Below are 26,635 nucleotides of genomic sequence, written 5' to 3' on the forward strand. Positions count from 1 at the left end.
TACAGGGTTCAGAGCTATGTCTCTGAAAATTTATGTTTGCAGCTCCAGGGAGTAGAAGGAGAGATTTACTTTATTGTATAGATTTCGGTCCATTTTAGATACAATGTATCATGCACTGAAGACTTAAAAATTGGAAGAATCTGAGTTGCAGTACTTAGGATAACAATGATAAATACAGATATTTCTTCTTGCTGAATTTCAGTAGTGGATAACTTCAGCTCAGTGGAAAATGTTGCAGACTAGGGTAGTCAAAAGAAAGAGAGAGTGAAGAGCTGAGCTAATGCGTTATAACTTGAGGAGCTGAGAAAATATACATTAACCTTGCATGAGTGACATACTTACAGTAGTTGGCCAATTTGATATTGTGTCCAAATGTTGCTTCTGCTTGTAGAAAGATAAAAGCCAACAGTGTTTGGAATGACACTGGTGATGATGAATCACGCTGTATCACTTTCAGCCTTCTCTGCATTGCAACCATTCTTGGTGCAATATTATATCTTATTGTTGCACTGGTCCTTTATTAAAATTCTGTGCGTGGCATGATGCATTTTGAGAACTAGCAGCTTCTCTACATTACCTCTGGTCCACAGTCCTAAAAATGTCTCTCTGACTACATGCTTGCAGCTGTTTAGCTGTGGTACTCTCTACCAGCTGGTCTTAAGGATGGTCCTAAGGATGGCTACGCTGACGTTTTTGCTGGCAGTGCATTACTGCTGGTTCCTCACACAGTGAGGTTGTTGTGCCTGCCAGGTAAGCTCTGAATGTTTCTGCTGCACCATCTTCTCATGTCACTGCAGTTTCTGCAGTGCCTTTCTAGGTAAAACCGTCATCCTATAGTCTATCAATAGTGGTAGTTGTTTCTAACCCTCGTGCTGTACAGTTCCCACTTGTCTTGCAGTTGTGTGGGACAGACACATTTTTAAAACAGCACTCCTGTCTTGTACACCCACAGAAGCAGGATGATAATGATCCCAGTTTTGCTTCGGTGAATGTATGTAATATTTTTAGGGCAGTTGTCATGGCAGTTATTATTGATGAAGCACAGATTAGAGTGCTTAACTGTGATGTTTCACTCATCTTTGTAAAAGGGATAATGGATGCGCAGATGTCAACAGATATTTATTTATTTTCTTTGTAGAATGGGAAAATCTAACCAGGTATAAAGATCATTTTCTGTAGAGGCTTGGGGAGAAAACCTTCACAAATGTTGCATTTGACATGGAAGAATCAACTACTTCACTCCTTATTTCCTACTGCATCTAGTATCCCACCTTCAGACTAAGCTATATAATTTTACACTGTTATGTTATGTTGATGTTCTGTAACAATTTGGTATTTTATCTACTAGTATGTTTACTGTTACAGCCAGAATTTTCCTGTTTACTGTTACTGTCTTAGAGTTTTACTCCCCAGGCCTCTGCTGAAAACGGGCTCCCAGCCTAGTCGGACACTACCCGGTTAACAAATGCAATAAATAAATAAAATAAAGATTAAAAACAGATATTACATGCATTCTATATACATATAGCACTCTATTGCAAAGAAAACATAAGTAATAGTTGTAGCAAAAGACATCTATGCATTGGATAATGTGCATTGTAGAAATAATATGTACAATTAGCAATATTTGTGCTTTGGAAACAACATACCTGGTTGAAAATAAAAATAATGGAAGTAAACAGGAAAACTACATTGATTAAAAAGCATATAAGGATGAAAAATGTAAAAGTGAAATAGATAAGAGAATTGAATGATGAGCAATTGTATAGTGTTGTGTGAGATGTTGAAGAGGGAGACATCTAAGGGAAATGTCTGGAGAGAGGGCAGTATGTGGTAAAGAAGGAAGGCAAGGAGTAGGAGTGAGACCTGCAGACACAATAATTAAATGGGGGTAGAGATGGAGGAAAACTAAAACGAAATAGCAGGTGTAGAAAAAGAAGTTATTTACTTAGCATGACATTCCATCTGTGTTGTTGATCTTCATTCTTCCTCAACAAGTGGGTTTGGATCTGATCTGTCGGATCTGACTCGGCCAATGCCGAAACTCGCAGCCACCAAATCTTTCAAGCTTTTCCCTTCCCCACAATGCACCTACCATATTACCTCAGGTCTTGTTTGCTGCTGCATTAACTTAGGAAGATTAAGAGAATTGTGGAAAAAGACATATCCAGAGTCATTTATATAAAGAGAGACCATGTTAATACTCGTTTCTCCAGAAGCCAAGGACGGGGGTAGGTGGGAGGGAAGTTGAGGAGGAATGAAGACTGCCAATACAGATGGAACGTTATGGTAAGTACAGAACTTCTTTATCTGATATGGTTGATCTTCATTCTATCCTCAGCAAGTGGACAGTGTCCCCAACTACCTATATCCAGAGTGTACTCAAGGAAGGATAATCCTGAGCATCATAGGACCAAATGATGCTCTACCTCTGGAGGAGACCAGATCCAACTTGTTATGACTGACAAAGGTATGAGGAGTAACCCAAGTTGCTGCTGCACAAATATCGTCCATAGACATTCTTGATTGAAAAAACGTGGAAATAGCCACGGATCTAGTGGAGTGCGCTTTTAAGGAATGTGTAAAAGAAAGACCAATTTAGCACAGACAAAGGAAATACAATTTGTCAGCCACTTTGATAGGGTAACTTTAGAAACTGTTTTTTCCAATTTTGGATCTGAGAAAGAAATAAACAGTAGGTTTGCTTTCCTGATTTTTTCCGTTCTATGGAAATAGAATCACAATTGTCTATGCACATCCAGCAAATGTAAGATATATTCTGCTTTGTTGGTAAACTTGGGGAAAAAACACTGGTAAATTGATACTTGTATTGATGTTAGATTGTGACACCACCTTTAGAAAGAAGGATGGATTGGTATGTAAGGTCACTCTATCTTTGTAGAAAACAAAGTAAGGAAGTTTAGAATATAGAGCTTGGATCTCAGAAATTCTATTTGCAGAAGTAATGGCAACCAAGAAAATCATTTTAAGATATTTAAGGTCACATGTAGCTGCTGGTTCAAAGGGAGGTTGTGTGAGAGACTGCAACAGCAAATTTAAGTCTCCTGGAGGTGTAGGGTCTTTAAAAGGAGGCTTTAGAATAAGTTTCCTTTTTAATAAGGCCTTGCTCAATTTTTGAGAGGCAGCGGATGTGCCATTAAGACCTGTATGGTAATTTGAAATTGTCGCTAGCTGTAACTTAACGGTTGAAGATCTAGCCCCATTTTGAAATAGGTGTGCAAGGAAATCTAAAATGTGTTTGGGAGTTGAAAAAGGGTCAAGACTGTGTTGCTGAGCCCAAAGGCAAACCCTTTCCATTTACTGTAATATGTTTTCCTTGTCGAGGGTTTATGGGAAGATAAAATTATGTCAGGTGATGAGAACATAACTTACCTGGCTACTAAGGGAATTTGAGAAGCCAAGGAGTTAGCTTGAGGTTTGTTGCATCTGTGTGTGACATGCCCGTTGGGTGAGACAGGAGGTCTGGATTCGGATCGAGGTTCCATGCTGGTTGAACCAGGTGAGGCTATAGAAAGGGAAAACAGATTTGTCTAGGCCAGTAGGGAGCAATGAGGATTACTGTGCTCTTCAACTTGGCAGCTTTCTGTAGAAATTTTGGAAGCAATAGTTGGTGGGAATGCATAAAGGAGATCAGGGGGTGAATCGTGAAGCAGAGCATCCCTCTGTGACTGGCCCTGTGGGAAAATCAGGGCAAAGTAGCTGCTGCATTTGTTCAGGAAAGAGGCAAAAAGATCTCAGCATGGCTGGCCCCACTGACAGAAAATCTCGTCCACCATTTTCTTGTCCAGCACTTTCATGTTGAGGGACCACTCATGTGGAAGAAGAATGCACCTGCTCAGTTTGTCCGCAGTCATGTTGGATCTCCCTGGAATATGCCCATTGCCAGACCCTGAGAACTTCTTGACACAGTGGATAAGATTTGGTTCCCCCTTGTTTGTTGATGTACCAGATGACTGATATGTTGTCCATTTGAATCACAATTGTCCCAGAGGGAAGAACATCTTGAAATGCTCACAGTGACAACAGCAATGCTCTCATCTCTAGAACATTTATATGCATATTGGCCTCTTCAGGGGACCAAATACCCTGAACTGTCTTTCCCAGATAATGCCCCCCACCCTATCTGGGAAGTATATGTGGTCACTATGGCCTTGGGCTGCTGGGGGATGAAGGGACAGCCATGGAACAGTTGATCGGATTGGATCCACCAATAGAGATCTGTTTTGGAAGTGTTGTCAATTTTTATCTGGAATGACACTGACTGATGGAAGATTGAGCATTGAGTAGCCAACATCCATTGAAGGATCTGCATGTAAAACTTGACCAGCGGAACTAAGGTTGTCGCTGCTGCCATTAGGCCTAAAGTTCAGAAAACTGTGCTGGCTGAGATTGATGTGTTCTCTACAACCTTCTTGAACTGTGACCTTATTGTTTAAACTTGAAGTTGTGATTTGCTGTAATTTATGGTTATTCCTAGGAAAAGTGTAGGTGTGGAGAACCCTTGCATGAATGAGTTGATGCCTGGTTGGAGCGGTAATGAGCCAGTCATCCAGGCAGGGGAAACACCCACAATGCCTGCAGCCTGAGGTAAGCTGCCACTACTGCCATGCATTTGGTGAACACCCTGGGGGCTGTGATGAGTCCAAAGGGCAGTACTCTGAATTGATAGTGACTGGCTCCCAGCCATAAGCATAGGTGTTTCTGAATCACCTGTTCATTTTTATGCGTTAGTAGGCGTTCTGAAGATCTATCGAGCACATCCAGTCATCCTTGCCTAGAAAGGGGAAGATGGACTAAACTGTGACCATCCAGAACTTGGTTTGATGAACAGATTGGTTTAGATTTGTGAGATCCAAAATTGGTCTCCATTTCCCTATTTTCTTTGGGACTAAGAACCTTGAATACGTTTCAGACCCTATCTAGTCTGGTGGGACATCTTGGAGGATTCTTTTTTTTCTAGCAGCTTTTGAATATGGATTGCTGCTTGATCTCTCTGACTGTGTGGAGCATCAGGGATTTTTCTGGGAATTGGTGATGGTAGGGAAAATAGTATTATATAATCTCTGGATATTATCTTCTGCACACAAGTATCTTTTGTTAGGTTTAGCCAGGCTCTCTAGTGCAGGAATAAATGTTCCCTGACTGCCTCCAGAGGTGGACAGTCAGGCTTTCATTCAGGAGCACTGGTAGGGTTTATCAAAGAAAGATTCTCATGAACCTCAGTTTTGCAGACCACATCTGCCATGAGGGTGACAACTTCCATTGGAGTTCTCCCCTCTGCCCCTGGGGGCACAATCCTCCCTGTGTGTCATGGAAAGGACCTTGGGACTTTTTGGACCACATCTTTTGGCCACTGTACTGATTCCTGGAGTAGGATCTTTGGGGGACCGAAAAACATATGCCCATGGCAGATAAGGTCTTTCCATCCTTCTTTCACCTGGACACCATTTCCTTTACCTTATGGCCAAAATGAGTACTTCCGTCAAAGGGGCATTAATGAAATTGAACTTAAATGGCTCCACAAAATCACCCAAGCACATACAGGTATGCCTCCTCATGGAAATGCCTGAACTCGCCGCTGCAGAGGTCCCTTCCACTATGTTGGAAACTCTTCTTCTTCTTTTTCTTTTGACTGTTCCCATTAGGGGTCACCATAGCAGATCATCTGTTTCCATTTCTTCCTGTCCTCTGCATCTTTCTCTATCACACCAACCACCTGCATGTCTTCTCTCACCACATCCATAAACCTTAACTTAGGCCTTCCTCTTTTCCTCTTACCTGGCAGCTTCATCCTTAGCATCCTTTTCCAAATACAGAGCATCCCTCCTCAGCACATGTCCAAACCAACGTAATCTCACCTGTCTGGTTTGTCTCCAAACCGTCCAACCTGGGCTGACTCTCTAATATACTTATTCCTAATCCTGTCCACCCTCGTCACACCCAGTGCAAATCTTAACATCTTTATGCTGCCACATCCAGCTCTGACTCCTGGCTTTTTGTCAATGCCACTGTCTCCAATCCATATAACATAACTGGTCTCACTACCCTCTTATAGACCTTCCTTTTCACTCTTACTGGTACTTGTCTGTCACAAATTATTCCTGACACTCTTCTCCACCCACTCCATCCTGCCTGCACTCTCTTCTTCACCTGTCTTTCACACTCGCCATTACTCTGAACTGTTGATCCCAAGTAAATTCATCCACCTTCACCAACTCTACTCCCTGCATCCTCACCATTCCTCTATCCTCCCTCTCATTCACACACATATATTCTATCTTAGTCCTGCTGACCTTCATTCCTTTCTTCTCTAGAGCATACTTCCACCACTCCAAGGTCTCTTCAAACTGCTCCCTACTCTCACTACAGATCACAATGTCATCTCCAAACATCATAGTCCACGTGGACACCTGTCTGATCTCGTCTGTCAACCTGTCCATCACCACTCCAAATAAGAAAGGACTCAGAGCTGATCCTTGATGTAATCCCACCTCCACCTTAAACGCATCCATCACACCCACCGCAGACCTCACCACTGTCACACTACCCTCGTGCATATCCCGTACTACTCTTACATACTTCTCTGCCACTCCTGACTTCCCCATACAATACCACAACTCCTCTCTGGGCACCCTGTCATTTGCTTTCTCTAAGTCCACAAAGACACAGTGCAACTCCTTCTGACCTTCTCTGTACTTCTCCATCAACACTGTCAGAGCAAGCATCACATCTGTAGTGCTCTTTCCTGGCATGAAACTATACTGCTGATCACTAATCATCACCTCCCTTCTTAACCTAGCTTCCACTACTTTATCCCATAACTTCATGCTGTGATGGAGAGGGTTGTGTCAGGAAGGGCATCTGGTGTAAAAGTTTGCCACATGATATATGCAGATGTTGGAAACTAACCTTATAGAACTATGGAATATTGACTGTAAGATTGCCAGCTGAGAAGTCACCAAACCTTGGACCTCTGTAGAAATGTCTACTAAGAGAGTATTTGCTAACTGCTTTGTCAAATCTCTCTGAAGTCTGATAAAGTGTGCCAAATTGTTCAGAGACCGCAAGGCAAAGGTTGCTGAAACAAAGAACACATCCTCAGTCTGTCTAATGCCCACGACTTCCTGCTGGGGGATGGACAGTGGAACTCTTGTGTGCTAGTTTCTTCTTTGTGGATGCAGCATTGACCATGGCATCAACGAGAACCTCTTTCCCCCAAACTGCAGGGAGTCTAGGTGCTTCTTCTTGCACATCTTCTTCCTGGACACTTCCTCAGTGGGATGCTGTGGGGAAGTCTCAGAAGAGGAAGTCAAAATTCCCTTGGAGAGAACCTGAGGTTTCGGTACAAGATGCCTCCGTGGGGAAAGGTGGTAATGCTCCAGGTGCTTGGGCATCATGGTGGAACATGTAGGATCCAAGGGGAAGGTTGCATCAGGACTGCTGAGGCAGAGAACACTCTTCTCAGCCTCAAAGGCAGAGCTCAAAGGAGCCAGAGTGAGGCTCTGATCTGAGTGAGAAGGCAGATTTCCAAATCATCCACTTTCTCCTCTCCATTGGCAACCCCCCCCCCCCCAAGGAGGAAGCTGGAGCCAAACTGTCCAGTGCCGAGGCATCAAGGAACAGAGATGGCTCTGAAAACCTCAGAGTCAAATGCTGCTCCCCGGACCTGGCAGGCAGGCTTCGGCTCCAAGAGCTCTCCAGATCCAAAAGGATCGGAGATCTCAGAGATTATGTCAAATCTGCGGATACGGAGATTCTCAGATCCGAGACTGATCTGGATGACTGGGATTCTGTGACTCTAAAGCAATGGATGGTGTTAGAAGAGGAACTTGTAGGGGAGTGTGGTGGAAGGTTGGGTAACCTGACCCAAAGGGGTAGGCGCCGAGGGAAAACCAATCTACCCCTGTGCCGAGAAGATCTTCCTCACCACTCTCTCCACATCTTCTTCTGTAAGACTTCTGAATAAACGAGTAGAGTAAATGGAGGGGGGTGCTGGCCTCTGCAAAAAAGGCAATGGGAGTTTGTCAGGAACTAAGTCCACCGATGGAGAATATCTGGCCGGAGGACGATATAGAGTCTCTGAAGGTTCTGTCTGATCTGATATATTGGAATCTAATGTTTTAGTCTTCTGATCTGACACTAATCAATGCTGGATTTGTATCGCTTGATTTAGACTTCATAGGCTCTGAGGGAGCAGTCAGATCCTGAGCTCTCATTTTCTTCTGATCTGGGGTTGAGACCGGATCTTTAGCACTTCTCTTCCGAGAAGAGTCCAAGGAAGATTTGGATGAAATAGAAGGCTTTGACTTGGGAGACTGGGATATGGCTTCTTCAAAAGAGGAAGGAATGAGGCCTTAAAATATCAATTTATTTTTCTGCTCAGTCAAAACTTTTGTATTATATCTGTGGCAAATTGAGCAGTCCTCCTGTAAATGTAAAGGACGCAAGCAGAACCCACAAGGGATGTGTAAAGTCAAGAGTGGCAACATCCTGCCATATTTGGACCACTTTTTGAAACCTGCAGGTTTGTCAATCATCATACAGTATCAGGTAATGGAATAACAGATATAGCAGAAGAGCAGTCAAAATAGAAAGGGAAGGGTAACTTTTTTTAATAGGATAGAAGAAGAAGAAAGAGGGGGAGGGATATCATTAATGGTATAAAGAGTTACAACAAGGTTGTAAGGGGAGAGAGGTACTAGCAATGTATCTGAGAGTACCAAGTATGAAAAAGGGAAAGGGAAGAAACGGGAGTAGCAGCAAGAAGGAAAACTTACAAGTACAACACTCTAAATGCACTAGTTGAGAGAAGGAGGCAAGGAAGTCAAAAAGAAAAAGGAGGAAGAACTGTAGAGATATTAATCACAAAAATTTAAACTACTTAATGGTAAAAACTTGAAAAAATGTTGAATGGAAAAAAGTTCATAAAAAATTCAGAAAACTTTACTTATCTAATACAGCTTGAGAGAGATTAGTAGACCACCTCCGATAGCTAGAAACAGCAAACTGAGGTAATTTGGTAGGTGCATTGTGGATAAGGGAAAAGCTAGAGATATTTGGAGGCTGCGAGCTTTAGCATCGGCTGAGTCTAATCCAACAGATTGGTTCCAAACCCACTTGTTGAGGATAGAATAAGACTGACAACATCAAATTATATGTTATTGGATTATCTAGGTGTGGTGAATAAGCAGAGGCAGATATTGCTTCAATGCTTTTTAACTGGGCTTTAAAACTTTTTATTTTATCTCTTAATTACAAGTGAGATATAATCCCATAGTTTGAAGACACAATTAGAATAAAGTGAATTACCAGCAGTATTGTCTGATTTCGAAGTATCTTAAAGGGATTTGTTGTTGAACATAGAGGTCTGGTAGTTGAATAGGGTTGTAATGTGGATTGCAATACTGGGTAGTTTTCTTGTAGTGTGTTAGGTTATGGTCTTGCGATTGGTTAGGTGTAGGTCAGGTAGTAAGGTAATTCAAGTCACTTTGGGTCATTTTGGACCACATAGTGCTGGGTTTTGTAGGATGTGTCAGTAAGAAATGTGGCTAGTTTTGTTACAGCATGCTTCAGGCTTTATTTTGTGGGTAGTGCTCAGTATGGTGAAAATAGTAGAAGCATACAGAAGAGGTGGGAGTGGGTAAGTTGTTGCTGTAAAATTTTTGGTAGTGTCTGTTTGATACTGTTTTGCCCTGTGTAGAAAGTTTAGCTTCATGCTTGTTTTTTAGATGGTGAGAAGATGATGATCAAATTTGAGTTTGGACCCCTGGAAGTTTGTTCTGTGCTGCAGTTGTGAATTTAGTGTAGCTTGATGAAAGAATGCAGAAAGTGTATTTATGTTCAGAAAAATGCCTAGGGATGAAGAGCATTGAATTGTTTTCATTAGGCTTAGGAATAATGAAAGATGAAATGAGACCTGTGTGATTTTTAATGCTGGGACTGAAGAGATAAGACTTACTTTGTCTGAATGTTGAACTACCGTGACCCATTTGATGGTGGTGTGAAGTCTGTTTATGAAATGTAGATCCCTACTAGGACTAGCTGAAATGGTGACAAGTCTTTTTGCCATTTCACAGCTTGCTGTCTGTTGGACAGATATCTATGGGACCAAAATAGTGTTTCATGACTGAGTCCAAGGGAAGAGAGTTCTACAAGAAGTTGTTGGTGTAAACCAGTGTCAAGGGCTTTGGATAGATCAAGAGAGATGGTACTATGCTAGTAGTGTTTCTGTATTGATTTATGGTGTTTGTGAAGCTGAGGAGGGCAGTACTATGCTTGGGGAAAATCTGTGTTGGGGTTTTGAGAAAAGATTGTTGTCTGTGATGTATTTGAGGATGTAGGAGTGGATACATTTTTCTTGGGATTTTGAATAATCATGATAGAATTGCAGTAGACCTGTAATTATAAAATTCTGTTGAGTTAACACCTTTGTGTACTGGTAAAATGAAAGACTTTTTTTCCATATAATAGTATCGAGATTTTCTTTTATGGATTGATTAATTTGGATGGACACAGAAAGCCATATGACTGACAGCGAGCTATAAATATTCAGATACTAGGTTGTTGGTGTAAGGGTCAGTAGGTGTTTCCTTATAGCTCAGGTACGTACAGACTGAAAGTTAAATGCAGGGTATGGTGGTCATGTGCAGCAGGTATGGTGGTGGTTACCTTTAAGAGAAAAATGTTATTGATGAAGTGGGAGTTAAACTGGGTTGCAGTATTGTCTGTGGTATTATTAGCTGAAGGAGAGGGAGTTGTGGAATTGCCAGGATGAGGTACTTTTTTGTGAATGCCAAAATATTTTGGGAATGATTAAAGGGATTATGCTTTCATTAGCTTCAAGGTTTTAATTATTCAAAAGAGATATAATGAAGTACAAAGAAATGAAAATAAAATGTGATTACTGACTCTGAAAGCCCCCCCCCCATCAACATCACTAGCATTAAAAATAAAAATGAGCAAAAAGAAAGGGATGAGGATTTAATCCCCACATGGATGAAAAGCAGCATATGTCTTACTATTGTCAGGCTAATGACCTAGTTTTCAGTTTTTAAATATAACTGTTAACTGCTTTTCCTTCTTTCTGTTCACTTTAGTGTACTGACAAAAGCCCCAGCTTATCTTCCTTTTCCGTTATTTTTGGATAGACTTACACCATTACTTATACGCTCTGCATTTTAGTTTCTTGGCTATCCCTTCTCCTTCTTATTTTTATAAGACATTGTCTTTGTTTTTATAAGGTAGAAGCATCAAGGTGGGTTTTGCTATGCGAAATGGATTTACTATAATGAATTGTATCTTGTTTTATCATCATGCAGGTAATCACTGCTGAACTAACTAATCCCACAGAAGATTGGACACTTTACCAAACGCACAGAAAATATTGCAAAAAACTTGCAGACAGTTGTTGCTGCAGAGGCCGAGGCTCCCAATCCCCTTTCTGCCCCTGCTGCAATAATGTGTATATATACCAACAGCAATGTCACTCCAGCTTGGGGAAGATGGAAAAGGTATAAAACAAAGAGAAAGTCGCATTTTATTCCTTGAAAGTACTTGAATTGTGTTGTATTCCATACAAGTTTTGAGCTAGATAAAAGTTGCCTATTTCCATAAATTGGGGTGATCACGAATGGTATAGAGTTGTGTTTTGGCTTATTTAATTTTAGTTAGCATGTAGTCTAAAATAGTGGTCTTAGTATTATTTTTCTGTCTGATGGGAGTGGTGATGAGTTAAGCAAAGCCATATATGTTTATGGAGTGCTGAGTTGTATCTGATTGTTGAGTTTCAGTCAGTGTTGGTTGTCCGGGATTATAGTTTCTTGGGGGATTATAGTTTCTTGGGGGATATTGCTGGTTATCCAGGAGACTATATCTTCAATAGTGACAATGTTGTTTTCTGGGGGAAGGTATATGGTACCGATGCAGATGCTTCTGTGGCAATTTTATTTAAGGAACTTGATATGCAGTTCAGCACTATTAAATTGTGGAATAGACAGTGTGTAGAGGGGCCAGGTATAGCAAGATGGGTATTGCCCTTTTTGTTATTGTATAGTATGCTATACCCAGGAAGGAGCATTTCTTCGTCTTTTTTGATAGTTTTAACCAGGACTCAGTTACTAAGAGGAGACGAGGTATACGATGTAAAACCCATGCACAAAGGTCTGTTACTTTATTGTGTATACTTGCTTTGACGTTTGATAAGTTTTAGCTGGGCTGTTTTTAAATGGATGTTGGTCATTTTTTCTGCTTTGGAGTTAATATGTAAAAAGTTGAAATTTTGGTTAGCACCTGGGTTAGGGTGTATTTCCCCACAGAGGATTGGGCATATTGAGGTGTGATTGCTGGGCAGCTGTTTATACCTGGATGTCTGAGTAAGACGTATACGGAGAGTATGTGACTCATTGAAGTGTATTAATCTATAATGACTGGAAAAAAGCAATCCTGTCTCCCAAAGGTAACTCCAAAAGAGAAAGAACAAAATCAGGATAAAGAAGTAGGAGTCAAACCACCACGAATAAAATCCAGTTCTGAAGAAGCGTGCTTTTTGGCTGCACGCGAAAGCGCTTATCTCTACTTTCACATTAAAGAACTGGATTTTATTTGTGGTGGTTTGACTCCTACTTCTTTATCCTGATTAATCTATAATGTTGGACATCTACCAAGTTCTAGAAGTAAGTGGAAATTGTTACTCATTTGAATTTTTTTTTAATTTCTCCAAATCTTTTGGGTTTCTAATACCATGATGGGAATGGACCCCATTGCTAAGTCAAAGTTTGATTAAAGGTCATGAAATTAGTATTGTTTCAATCTTTAATGTCAGCCAGAAGTTCTGTTCACAGCACCTGCAATGTGCCCAGTAATGACTCTTACAATTTGTATGCAGTTACAAGTATTGGTAACATATCTAAGTGCGACTGTAGGTTACTTTTTGTAAGACCCGTTGCTCCTACTACTATTGGAACTGTCTGGGTATCTTTCTTCCACATTGCTGTTATTTCTGCCTGCAAATCCTGATATTTTATGACTTTGTCTCACTCTGTATGCAAGACACTATAGATTCATAGATTACTACTAGGGGTTATAACTGCCTTTGTGGGCCATTTTAAGCCTAGTCAGTTACCCCATGTGAGAATCAAACCCTCCACCTTGTGTCTGTAAGGTAAATGCCTTAACCATTATACCAAGCTCCCAAGGCAAACAGTGAACAGCTCTGAGTAAATGAGCCAATAATTACAACACTCCAGATGGGACTTGAACACACAGTTCCTGGCTTAGAAGGCCAATGCCTTATCCATTAGGCCACTGGGGCCTAAATACTACACTAACTGCCATGAAGAGCCATTTTAAGCTTAACTAATAGCCAAAGTCAAAATCAAACCCTGTACCTTGTGTCTATAAGATGAAGACTTTAAGCATTATGCTGCATCCACCCTTATAGTCACTGAGTGTAGTGATTTCAATGATCAGTGCTACATTTGTCTTCTTTTCATGGACCACTATATCTGGTTTTCTTGCATCTGTCTTTTGAACTGTTGGTAATGGGTGATCCCATGTGATGTAGACTTTATCATTTGCTTTGATGCTTTGTGGCTCATGTTTCTGAGTTTTTTAGCTACTTCAGTATTATAATGCTTGCACAGTCCCTAGTGCAACAGTTTTGCCACATTATTATGCCTTTCAGTATACAGTCTTTCTGCCATTAGTATATTGCAACCAGCAGCAAGGTATGCAACTATTTCCAATTCTGTTTTACAGAACCTGCATTTGTCTGTTTCTCTCACATGTTCAATGGACTTTGTAAACTAACGTGTACATAGCCCACTATCTTGGTCCGCAAATATTAACCTTTCATTTTTTAGTTTGAATTTGCTTCTCTTTAACGATTCCTGCATTCAGTCCTGATCAACATGAGGTTCTTCCAGGAATTTTCTCTATTTGCAACCATATTTATGCATTTTCCACATTTCTTGCCTTCTCATCTGATCCTTCACCTTATATTCTTTCTTTTGTTTTTTGGCACATTCAGTTGCTGCCTGTTTTTATCTACTGGTTTTGATTTCCATTCCCGCTTGACAACAATATGCTTTTGCTAGACTAAGAAGAGAAGTCATCTTAGATTTATTTTCCTCATGTTTCAAAATTTTCACTATATTTGGATCTTATGCGATCAGCAGATATGTATGCAGTCCCACAATTGCAGATCTATACATGTAATCAATTTCAAGGAGGCTTACACCATAGGTTTCTTGCTTTAAAGGTTGCTTTTGCACATTTATCAAGACCAGATGACTTTCTTATATCTTCTGAAAAAGTTTTGACTACTTGCAGTGTGCTTTCAGTTCCTCATCTGATGATCTCTGGAGGTTTACATCATGAAAAAAGAGAAGATGAGAAGTCTTTACATTTTGTTGCTTTCTGGGAGCCAAATTATAGCCATGACCTAATCTGTTAAGCAGACAGTTTAATGGGTTAAAGGCAAGGCAAAAGAGCAATGGTGACAAAGTCACCCTGGAATATCCCCCTATGGATTTTTATCCCTTGAATAATAATTTGTGGTTTGTCAATGTTTCATGGTCGCTGTGATGTAGTTTATCAGTGTAGGGTATATCTTGTACATTTTTAAGCACTCTTTATCCATGAATCGGGGATACCGTGAAATACTTTTTTTGCAGTCTATCCATACTTAGATTCTTCCCCTTTTTACAGTTCTCCAGTATGACTTTATTTAACAACTTTCTTTTATTGCCCTTTTGTTCTATTGCCATAATTGAATTTCCTTCTAAATGACTATAAACTATGTCAGCATCAATTCCCATGTATAGTTTATACGTCATTGGAAGACAAGTTATTGGTCTATAATTTTTAGGTTAGCTTGCAGGTTCAGTCTTAATAAGGAGCATTGTTTTTCCTGTTGTTTGCCAGGTTGGTGTCTGTTTGGGGTGGTGCACATACAAATAGTTCTTACTCATGGCTAAATCTTCGTGCAAAGATGTTAATACTTTTAACCAGAAGTTAGGTACTGCATCTAGGCCTGGGGTTTTCCAATTAGAGGCTTTTCTTAACTTTGTTTCAATCTCTCTGGCTGTTAATTCATCCCATTTCATATCCTGTGCCTTTGAACTTCTTATTCTTTCTTTTACTTCTGCTATCCATTTACCATCTGTTTGGCTGCCATGGTGATATGTAAGAATGAGTGGACTTAGTGAGATTGAGATAAAGGTGTAAGTTGGGTAAGATGATGTGAATGAGACTGACAGTAGTGCTGTTTTATGTATAAGGTTTTGGAGCACTGTAATTCAATTTGCTTTAGCAGTATGTGTTTGGGGGAGGATTCTGTGCTGTGGGAATGGTATAATCCAATAGTTGTTTAAAGGAATTTATTTTGAGTAATAATTTTGAATGTATAGCGGTGATATTGACTTACAGCAGCTTAAATACTGGAATAAGGTAGCTATTATAGTTCAAAGAAGGATATTCAAAGTGGGAGGAGAAAATAAAAAGTGGAGAAGTTAGGGGAGAAATGGATGGGTGGAAGTTAGCGGGTGAGGAAACAGTATTAGGCTGGGGCAATAAATGTATGTTGCTGTGTAAGACATTAGTGATAGGTGTGCTAGAATGTGTGAATATTATTCATTGTAGAGGGTGGGGGAGGGCTGAGTTTAAAATAAATGTAGAGCAGGATGAGGTGGGTGGTATGTGGAAGAAGAAGAGGGAAACAATGTGAGGCCAAATGTAGCAGGTGTTCCCTTCTCACTGTTTTCCTCCAAAAACAATCTATGAGGAAGAATGAGAAATGGGAAATAAAGGTTCTTGTTACTCTGACTGTGAGCTGAGTCACAACTTTTAATTGTAGTTTATGCAAGTAGTGTTTATCTTAGGTCTGCTAAATCTACCAGATGACTGCTGATCTAACAATATATTCCCTTAGGAGGAGTACTAATATATTCCCTTAGGAGGTGTACTGTCACTGCTTCAGTATTGTTTTTTTTTTGCAGGTTGAAGCAGTCTCATTAGAAGATAGTGGTTGAGAGAATAGCTTTCAAAGATGTAGACTGTGCTACAATGTTAAATTAGATTCCACTAACGCAGTTTATAGGACTGGGGGTGGGGATGGGGGTTTCCCCCATCATTTCAGCTATACAGTAGAGACTACTTTAATGCAAAAGTGATGGAAAGAGTTTGCAGCTCTAAAGACACTTTGGCAGCTTCATATATTCTTCATTATTTCCTTACTTTAGGTATACTTTAGTTTTAGGTATAACAATAATCTTGGTCAAAAGTGTTAATCACTCAATCAGTGTTAACCAAATGGCCCGCTGAAAATAGGCTAATGGTCAGACATCCATTTGTCAACTTCTTTTAGGCTCTACATCCATTTTTAACTACTTTTAAGCTCTACTTTAGATGTTAATGTGAAACAGCTTCTTTTTTGCTGAACCATATCCACTGCATATATTTCTATAGTTTGGTCTCTTAATTTTGTTTTTTTCTTCTTTATCAAAACTTTCTGAGGAGGATTAGCTGCATTTTCTGTAGTTGCAGTGCATCTGTATTAACCCACCAATAGCCTAATTATTCATATCAACTTTTTAAGGCACAGAGCACACTATTTATTTGTAGACTTATCGCATGAATATCTATGGTAACTATGTTTTATTCTCTGTATATATATATATATATATATATATATATATATATATATATATCTTGTTTTTTCCATACATGCTTATACAGTATTTTTTCATATTGTTTTTCATGTATTTCTTCATATTGTTTTTTATGTTGTTTTTTTTCTGATATTTGCTTTTTCAAAATTGATAATCATATTGTTTAATTTTGGTACTTACTGTGGAGCTTTTCTCCCCAGTAATGTAAAATAAATAAAATAAAAAGAAAATAAATGATGCTGATACACACTCCTTAAATATAACTGGGTCCTTGTGTAAAGTTAATTTTCAATAATTAAAGTTCACAAGATTTTTTTATCATTTTCATTTAAGAATTAATAAGTCAGTTAAATTAGAAGAATAAACAGTCCAGAAATGACTTAATTTTAGACTGATTTCAACACCTGTCAAATATATCCACTTATATTTCTTGCAAATCTGTTAACTGTTTGCTGCTGACAACCAACTTCCTCTGCCCAATTTTCTGAAGATGACAGTCCTACAATTTATTTTATCATCACAGGTTAGAATAGGGTGAACAACGCTATACTTTTTTTTTTGTTTTGCAGGATAGATATCCCCAAAACAGTTTCTCTCTCATTATGTATAAACTTTGGCTTGAGATAATTGTCACTGTTAACTGAGACCCTGACCTCATGTGCAAAATGGGAAAAAGGGATTGAGGATAGATGGATATATCTGAGGTCACTCCAAATAAGAAAAATGGCAAATACAGTTACCTGTAAGTTGTGGAACTTTGAAGGCATATCTATATATAGATATATATTTATGTATGTGTTTATATAAACGGGTTAAGAACGCAGTTGTCATACTGAGGAGTACAAGGGGTACGGTCCACCTGCAAAACACATTTTTCTATATTTTTATTTTTATTATTTTTCATGATAGTCACATAGTGTGAACCTATATATCAGGCATCTGTCAAAAGTCAAAGTCAATCTGCAATACAGCCCTGTTTTCTTGAGGAAGTATATATTAGACCTGTCCGTAAGAGCAACTGCAGTACAAAGCTATCATTTTAGAAATAAGTGTGATAATTAGGGGCTAGGTAAATAAAGGCCAATTAAAATATGAAGAAAGATGCAGAGATATGCACTAGAACACAGTAGAAGAAAAAGAATCCAAACTAGTACAGTCAATACACAGTACAGACCAGGATGGAAGCAACACGGTCAATTTGGTTAGTTTTGTTATTTGCAATGACCCAGTTTAGTTGGTCTATTTAATAGTTTAAACTGAAGATGGGACAGCAGGGTATTTCTTAATATGAGGGTAGTGAATTCTGAATCATGCAGACAAACTGGATATGTGTATCTTTTATGCAAAGAGGTTAGTCCAGAGAAACAGGGTTCTGATAGTGCCTTCCTGTTGTGTAGTTATGAGCAGAAACTCTTAACAGACCTCTTTAAAAAGGCAATTCTTTTTGAAAAAAAAAATATAAAGAATTTCAGATAGCAGCTAGGTAAAGGGTCAAATTGTGGATAGCAGTGAGCCAGCCAAAGAGATGTTTTACTAGTTTATTGTATGGCCTTCATTGCATAGCACTATGGAACATGGAGACCATCCCAAACTTCCCATATGACCATTGCCATTGTCATTACAAGTGCGAGACTGAAGCCCTTTAAAGGTTCTTAATCTTTTCAATTCCTTTGTGTTAAAACAACATGCTGTGTAAAGAAGAGTGAGGGGACAGGCTGTCGCCTGCATACTTTTACTACTAGATATTGGACTTGTTCAAATTTGAGTGCTATAGTAATAAATGTATTGAATTACCAACTTGCACCCAGAATGCAGTGCATGTGGGCATTTATTGTCATTCTATACTACACAAGTCATAGATAAAGCTATGTAAATTACTTATCTCAGAATTAGTTTTTGATTCTGCTATCTTGAATAACATAGTATAGATTACTGCAAATGAAGTGCAGTGTCCCATCTGCAGCCATCATGCACCTGTTTCAAAATAAAAATAGTACACATACCAGAATTAAAAACCTGAAATACTCCAGCAGTAAATGGTCTGAAAAGGTGCATTTAGCTACTGAATTCCAACATTTTATACCTCTGAGTTAGGTTAATTTTTACACAACATAAGCTAAAGAAAAATCCTAACTCTTGGATCTCTCACTATCCAAGGACAGTAACATTACATGTCTTTATTATACTTGCCATTTTACTTAAATGTGAGTCCTGGAAGCTAGGTTTACATGGGCCTTCCTGAATTAAGGCCCATATTTGTTTATATTGTTTTTGTGGGCGTTTTGTTTGCCAGGGCAAAGCATTGATCCTAGCATCACTAGTGGGTTAAATGTAGAACAGGAGTAATATAAAGTGCAAGTAAAATTCAGTCAGTGGAAGCAATGGCAGTAATGCCGATGTACAAGAAACTAAAGGGGGGCATGGACATAATCATGCATAGGTGCTCGTGGGTTAGCATAGAGTTATGACAGGAGGCTTACATAAGGCATAATCCTCTATTAAGAAGGGAAATCAAGGTAAAAAGCTGTTAAGCAGAGGGATAGCATGGCAGGGGAACTTTGTAGTTTCTGTGGTGCCTTCCACTCTGCTACTTGCATTTGTTTTGTCTAGAAACTGTTTGACCTATGGCCAAAACATACAGTAGTTTGATATCGCAGTATGAGGTGAGAAAGACTACCAAAGTCTGACTGCAAGTACCAAGAACCTGGGCTTACCTAGATCGGGTTTGGAGATACTGCCCAGCATGTTTTCTAAGTTTCTAAAATACTAATGCTTCTTCTTCTTCTTTTGGCTTTTCCCAGTTAGGGGTTGCCACAGTGGATCACCTGTCCGCTCATGATTGGCAGTGGAGTTTTACGGTGTCGAGTTGCCAGCCCGTAGCCCAACCTTCCACTGAAGGCACACACTCACACCTAGGGCCAATTTTGGAGTGTCCAATCCACCTACAGCATGTCTTTGGGATGTGGGAGGAAACCGGAGCACCCGGAGGAAACCCACACGACCACAGGGAGGACATGCAGACTCCGTACAGAAGGCACCCCAGCCGAGGATCGAACCAGAGAACCTCTTGCCGTGAGGCAACAATGCTAACCACCATGGCTAAAACTAGAATATGGGCTTCTTTTGCTCTACCTTCAGTCATCCCCATATACGCAAAGCTTCACACCACTGTTAATAAAATATTTAAGTCTGATGTGCTCTGCTTTGCTGGCAGGCATGAATATGCATCACTACAACATTCTAAAACAAGTTTATTAGCTTCCTATAACTGAAAGAGATATCTTACTGCATTTCGTATTAATTTATAAAATTTAATTTATAAAATCTTCCAAATTGGATACAGAACCCCCAACACACATTGAAAAGGTCACTTTTAAAACTATGAATGTTACATACCCAGTAATAAGTGCATAGGATGAGACATTAACACTCATCCAAGCAAGGTGATAGAGCAACATTTGTGAAAAGAGCCTTCTCCAATATGGCACCTGCTGTGTGGAATCGGGTCCACTTTGTAATTTCAAAATACTGAAATCTTGAATTTCAGTATTTTGAAACCACAAAGCCGAAAACCCAACCGCAACTCATAAATTCGAAAAAAAAACAACCGTGAAATTCAAAATCCCACACCTATGCTACACAAGCAGTACACACATAAACATACACAAAGCTCCCCCCCACAATCAAACAAATACATCTAAACTACATGTAAGATGGGGGACAAGCCCCCCCTGCACCCCCCACACACCCCCTACTTATATATTCTAACTCCGAGATCGCTCAAACAGAAACACAATCAAAACTCACACACACACATCTTACAGTCCCTCAAACACACACATAATACTCGCAACACACATTTACACATACTAAACCCCTAACCAACATACTTACATACACAAACTTATCAAAACTAAACCCAAACATCCAAATACCGCACCACCGGAAGCAGAAATTCAAAATATCTGTGCTTTGGTATCTTGAATTTTGCGCTTCTGCCATTTTCGAAAAAGGTAGTCCACGGCTTTGTAAGTTCGAAATACTGAAATTCGAGATTTCATAGGTTCATAGGTTGATACTAGGCTATCTGCCCTAGGGCATTTATAAGCCTAGCCAGAGTGTGTTTGGCTTTCGCCTCCCTTTTAGATTAGTTAACTGTGCCTCTGTAGAGTAGGTCACAGAAGATAGCCCTTTTAAGGTTAGTTTACTGTGCATCTGTCTAGCAGGGACACAGAAGAGATCCCAGGGGTAAACTTACGATCTGCCATCCACTCTTCAAGATTTCTCTTGAAGAGGGTCAGTGAGGGGCTCTGCCTGACTTGAATTGGGATTTTGTTCCAGAGTGAGGGGAGCCTCTGGGATATGAATCTGTCCCTCCAGCATGTCCTATTTATTGCTGTGCTGAGGTTTAAGTTCCTGGAGTGTGTAGCTCTAAGGGATTTGGATTTCCTGAGGTGGAGCATGTCTATTAATTCTGGGTTAGACATGGCTTTGTACGTCAGGCATAGATATTTCAGTATTTCGAATTTACAAAGTGGACCCGTGGAATCACCTTCCTAGTGAATGAAAAGCAGTCAGTCTAAAATTCTTCAAACTACTTTAAGTGACCACCTTCACAATGAATAATAACAATAACCAAAATGATGCAACTTAAAACTTATATAAACAAAAAAAAAAGACCCAGGCTAAGTCTTCAGAAGTATTTCAAAAAAGTATTGCTTTCTTTCCACAGTCAAACATGGAACTTAATCAGAACACAATTAAAGCTAACTGTACTTCTTTTCATGAAGCATGTTACACCTGTAACCTACTATAATTCCTGCTGATGTTTTGTTGCTCATCATAGTTATTTATTTGACCACATTTTCATTTTAATCTCTATCACCTCTCCTAATTATTGCTAACTCCTTTACTAAACTTTAATACCTTATTGACTACATCTTACAATATTAAGCAATAACTACAAGAAAAACCCAGCTAAGCTAGAATTTTCTCTGTGTGATACTATAAACCTCCTGTAATGGATGTCTTTGGGATATATGCAAATGACCCCTTAAGGACTTTCTACTTTTTAAGTTTTTATAGTTACATTCAGGCCACTAAAGCCAAACCTGCTGTGAATAGGCACGTTTTGGCCTTTTTATTGATCTCATCACCAAAGCAGAAGTAGATAGTTTAGATTCACAAGTTGTGTAGCTGAAACAGTTCAGGTCCTGATGGGGTCTTTGCATATATCCCATCGGCTTTTAAGGAATCACACAGTGAAAACTCTATCTTGACTGGGTTTTTCTTGCAGTTTTTACTGAAAGATTTGTCTGTGTGACCTTTTTACCTTTTAGTTTGGATATTAGTTGGGATATTTTGCAAGTGTCTTAATGTTTATGGGCATCAGCTGAGGTTTTAGTTTGGATATTACCTGGGATATTTTGCATGCATCTTAATGTTTATGAGCATCAGATGAGGTTAAGGACCCTGTGTTTCTGATGTATAGCGAAACTATTCACTTATGTTTTGCTGATGAGGTCAATAACAAGTCCAAAACATACATGTCTACAACTAGTGGCGTTTGTTTTATTGGCCTGTATCTAGCCATAAAGACTTGCAAAGTAAAACATTATGGGCACTCAGGAGCTGTGTAGCTGAAACACTTGATGTCATTAAGGGGTCTTTTAAATATATTCCATTGGCCTCCATTACAGAAGGTTTAGGGTATCATACAGCATTTACTGAATAGTTTGTCTGTATAACTTTTTAACATTTGGTTTGTCAGTATTAAGCAATACGATATATAATATATAAGTTTTACAAAACTTAAGAAATATTCCATTATATTATTATTTTACTGCAATTTACAGTATTAAGCATCTATTTCATTACATTTTGCAATGTTAAGTTTGTACTAACAATGTCATAAATTCCATTGTTTCTGTCACTGTTTAAAGCGGTCTGTTATTTATTCACCCATGTTGTTCTGATGCTTTGCCAAGTTGCTACAGCAGTAAGTTAAGCATGCATCCCCCTCCGCCTTAAATGGTGGGAAAGTTGCAAATCAGAATCAGTTTTGTTTAGGAAAACTTTGGTTCTGATGAAACATGTTTGCTAGAAGAAAACTGTGAAACACCTTGGGAATAAGGAAGTTTCACCTTTTTCTCATTGCTGTGCTGTCTAGGAATTAGTATGTTTAGAGATACACAAATAATAGGTGTGGTACATTGGGGAGTTCTCTTTTGGAAAAGCACTGCTTTGTATCTTTTGACTGGCCTGCATTCAGAAAACTTTTTTCATCTAAACAATTTCCTAATTAGGTGTTTCTAATGGGCTAACACAGAAACATCCAGCTCTGTCTATGTATCTATATCAAGAGGTATCTGTTATTTTAACCTGAAAGTAATGTTGTTTGGCAAGACACATTATTCTGATAGTGTCATTCAGTTATTCTCCTGCAAGCCCCATTTATTGTGAAAAGGTGTCCTTGGGAAATGTAGTAACTTTAGAAATTACCTCTTGATTTAGTTTGTTTCCTGCCTAACACTTGACATCAGTTTTCATTAAAAAATAATAGTAATTATCTGTCTTCAATATTATACACAAATGAGATATGCACATAAACTTTAACTTTTTTTATAGGGTAAAGAACAGTTTTTAAAGATTCTTAACAAGTATATGGAAATCCATGGAACTGTTTACTATGAAACACAGCGGCCACCTGAAGTTCCGGCATTCGTTAAAAATCATGGTCTTCTGCCTCAGCAGGAGTTACAGCAGCTGCTGAGAAAAGCAAAGGTAATGAGCCATCCCCACATTACTGTATTGTATCTATCACATGCTTAGCACAGCAGGGACAGTGCTGACTGAGAGGTGTCAGGTTAGCTGGAGTCAGAGGTCATGCATATGTTTACATCTTTTGACGATGCTCTATTTTCTGGCCTTCATTATTTGTGAAAGGTATTAGCTCATTCAAAACATGAAAAGATCATTAGGTATACAGCTCACATATGTAAACTGGGGACTTGCGGGTGCTGCTTAACTAATGGTAATGGTAGTGGCAGAAGCTTGTGAAGCTACAGGAACATAGCTGTGTTTCCAGAGGATGTAAACTGTAAGTACTTTTCAGCAATTAAACCAAAAATATTCTTCTGTTTTTGGAGCAATAGCTACAGAATTTGGTCATGTCACTGCCACTGAAAGAGAAATGTGTAAATGCACTGCATGCTGGCATACAATATTCTTATTAAAATGTTCCATTCAAGTCTCATATCTATTGGCATGATACCTGAAAAATTATTTACACCTAAATGGTGTTATCCTTTCATTCAACCAAGTTTGCACATTTTGCCTTTTGAAATTCAGACTGTGTGGGTGTGCTTATACTTTCATTTCAAAATTATTCCTTCATATATATGTATGTCCTCTCTACTGTAACAAGAACTCACACATGTTCATTGACAAACAGATGCTGTGCTTTTTACTTTCTTTAGTATATTCAGTACAGCATTGAAAGGTTTTAGGGCACAATCTTTTCAAACAAGCACAAACATAAATAGAGTTGATATAAGGCCTCCTAAAGATGCACCTTCCTTTCCTGTGTCTCTGACATTTGCTTTTGCCTGTTTTCTTTCAGGCTGATTTACCACTCTGTTCTTATTTCTTAGACTGGCCTTTGTCTGGGTATCAGGCTCCTCAACTGCAACTCCTCTGCTGTGAGAGGCAAATTCCTCTTTTGTTTCAATCTCATCACTTGACAGATATTCCAACTCTCTGGCACTACATATGGAGGATAGATCCTTCAACTTCACTGTGTCATAAGTGCTTGAACTGTCAAAAGTTTGAGCACTTGAAGTACTGGCAAATAATTTAAAAACTGCCCTTCTGAGCACTGCTGGTATTTAGTTGAGTATGCGGCTGAATGTTAATTTGTTCCTTCCCAACTGCAGTGAGATCTTGGAGTTAGAATATATAAGTTGTAGGGGGGTTAGGGTGCAGGTTTGCTTGCCCCTTGCACATAAGTTTTTCTTTTCGCATTTTGATTTTTGAATCTTTTTGATTCAATGTTTTTTTTTCACTGTCTTTGTCCTCAAACTGTTGACAGTTTGAGCACTTGAGATATTTGAAGTATAACGACCACATGCCTTGTAACACACAGGAACAATAATAATTTAAAAATTATTAACATCAGTTAATCACTTTTGTTCATATAACCAAACTTCATCAGAACTAGGTACAGATTTTAAATTCCTTGCTTTTAAGGACCTGCATCCCTACCTTAGCATAAAGTAATCAATCAAACTTATAATGCATGAAAGATAGATGCATCCTTCAATGAGGTACATCTAAGCCTTCATATACACCTGTATATTAATAAACTTAATTGCACTGATAACATTAATTTCATTAACAAACTAATATCATAAAATAGATACATATTGACAAACCTAACATAAAGAAATAAAATATATACGTTATGTATGAATCATAAAAAGCATTTATAAATTTTATTTTTAATAATGTCGCAACTTCAGTAAACTAGAAATAGATACTGACTCATTAATTCCCGGTGAATTGTTGGCATTTAAATATACAACTGCCACCAGAATTCCTAATCTTAGCCAATTCACTCCATAATGTTTTGGCTAAATATATTCAGAGTCACAATACACATAACCTTTTATTTTTAATTTTAGGTGGGGTGGCCAGGAAACCCAGAGGAGGATTATGGATTCCAGTTTTTGAATTAGCTGTGGCCTTGTCTTTTTTTGTTTGACATAATTATGTATACATATAAAAAGGAACAAAAAAACAGCACTCACACTCATGGGGAAACATATCTGTTTAGTAAGGTGGCTAGATAAACTGTTTTTGCAGATGCAAAGTGCATTAACCAGAAATCATATAAACAACAATTAATGATGGTACCACGTACGCCATTCCAAGTGACAAAAATACCTAAATATAACAGTACACAATATATTAAACAATATAAATGCAACATACTTCCACCAATAATCATGAAAGTAAATAAAATAAAAAATAAATAAATGTAAGTGTGTTATACATAAATAGTTCAATCAAGACACCAATTTCAAATAAATAATGCAGCAATGTGACAACATTTAAATTGCTTGCTCAGTCCTGGATACAATATAAAACCTTTCCTTGTTATTCAGTAGGGCAATACAATCAACATAGCCATCATAGACTTGATCTATGATCTGTCTTGATCTACTCAATCTGTGATGATAGACAGAAGTCCCCGTGGGCTATGATGTTTGTGGGTGACATTGTGATTTGTAGTGAGAGTAGGGAACAGGTTGAGGAGACCCTGGAGAGGTGGAGATATGCTCTAGAGAGGAGAGGAATGAAGTTCAGCAGGACTAAGACAGAATATATGTGTGTGAATGAGAGGGAGGATAGAGGAATGGTGAGGACACAGGAAGTTGGCGAAGGTGGATGAATTTAAATACTTGGGATCAGCAATTTCAGAGTAATGGTGAGTGTGGAAGAGAGGTGAGGAAGAGAGTTCAGGCAGGGTGGAGTGGGTGGAGAAGAGTGTCAGGAGTGATTTGTGACAGATGGGTACCAGTAAGAGTGAAAGGGAAGGTCTACAAGATGGTGGTGTGACCAGCTATGTTATATGGGTTGGAGACAGCGGCACTGATGAAGACAGGAGTCAGAGCTGGAGGTGGCAGAGTTAAAGATAAAGATTTGTAGTGGGTGTGATGAGGATGTACAGGACCAGAAATTAGTATATTAGAGGTCAGCGCAGGTTGGACAATTTTAAGGCAAAAAGAGGCAAGATTGCGTTAGTTTGGACATGTGCTGAAAAGGGATGCTGGGCATATTGGGAGAAGGATGCTAAGGATGGAGCTGCCAGGTAAGAGGAAAAGAGGAAGGCCTAAGATAAGGTTTATGGATGTGGTGAGAGAGGACATGCAGGTGATTGGTGTGAC

General features: G+C 39.0%; 1 protein-coding gene across 1 annotated transcript in view; it reads left to right on the forward strand.

The window, feature by feature from the left end:
- The window catches only part of MGAT5B (alpha-1,6-mannosylglycoprotein 6-beta-N-acetylglucosaminyltransferase B), a 3,749,208-nt gene that overhangs the window by 3,407,494 nt on the left and 315,079 nt on the right, over positions 1–26,635 (forward strand). The window contains exon 12 of the mRNA XM_044089029.1: positions 23,316–23,471. Coding sequence (XP_043944964.1) covers positions 23,316–23,471 — 156 coding nt within the window. The remainder of the gene's footprint in view (positions 1–23,315; positions 23,472–26,635) is intronic.

This window comes from Protopterus annectens, chromosome 12.part0, assembly GCF_019279795.1.
Source record: "Protopterus annectens isolate FY-2018-M chromosome 12.part0, PAN1.0, whole genome shotgun sequence".
NCBI classification, from domain to species: Eukaryota; Metazoa; Chordata; order Ceratodontiformes; family Protopteridae; genus Protopterus; species Protopterus annectens.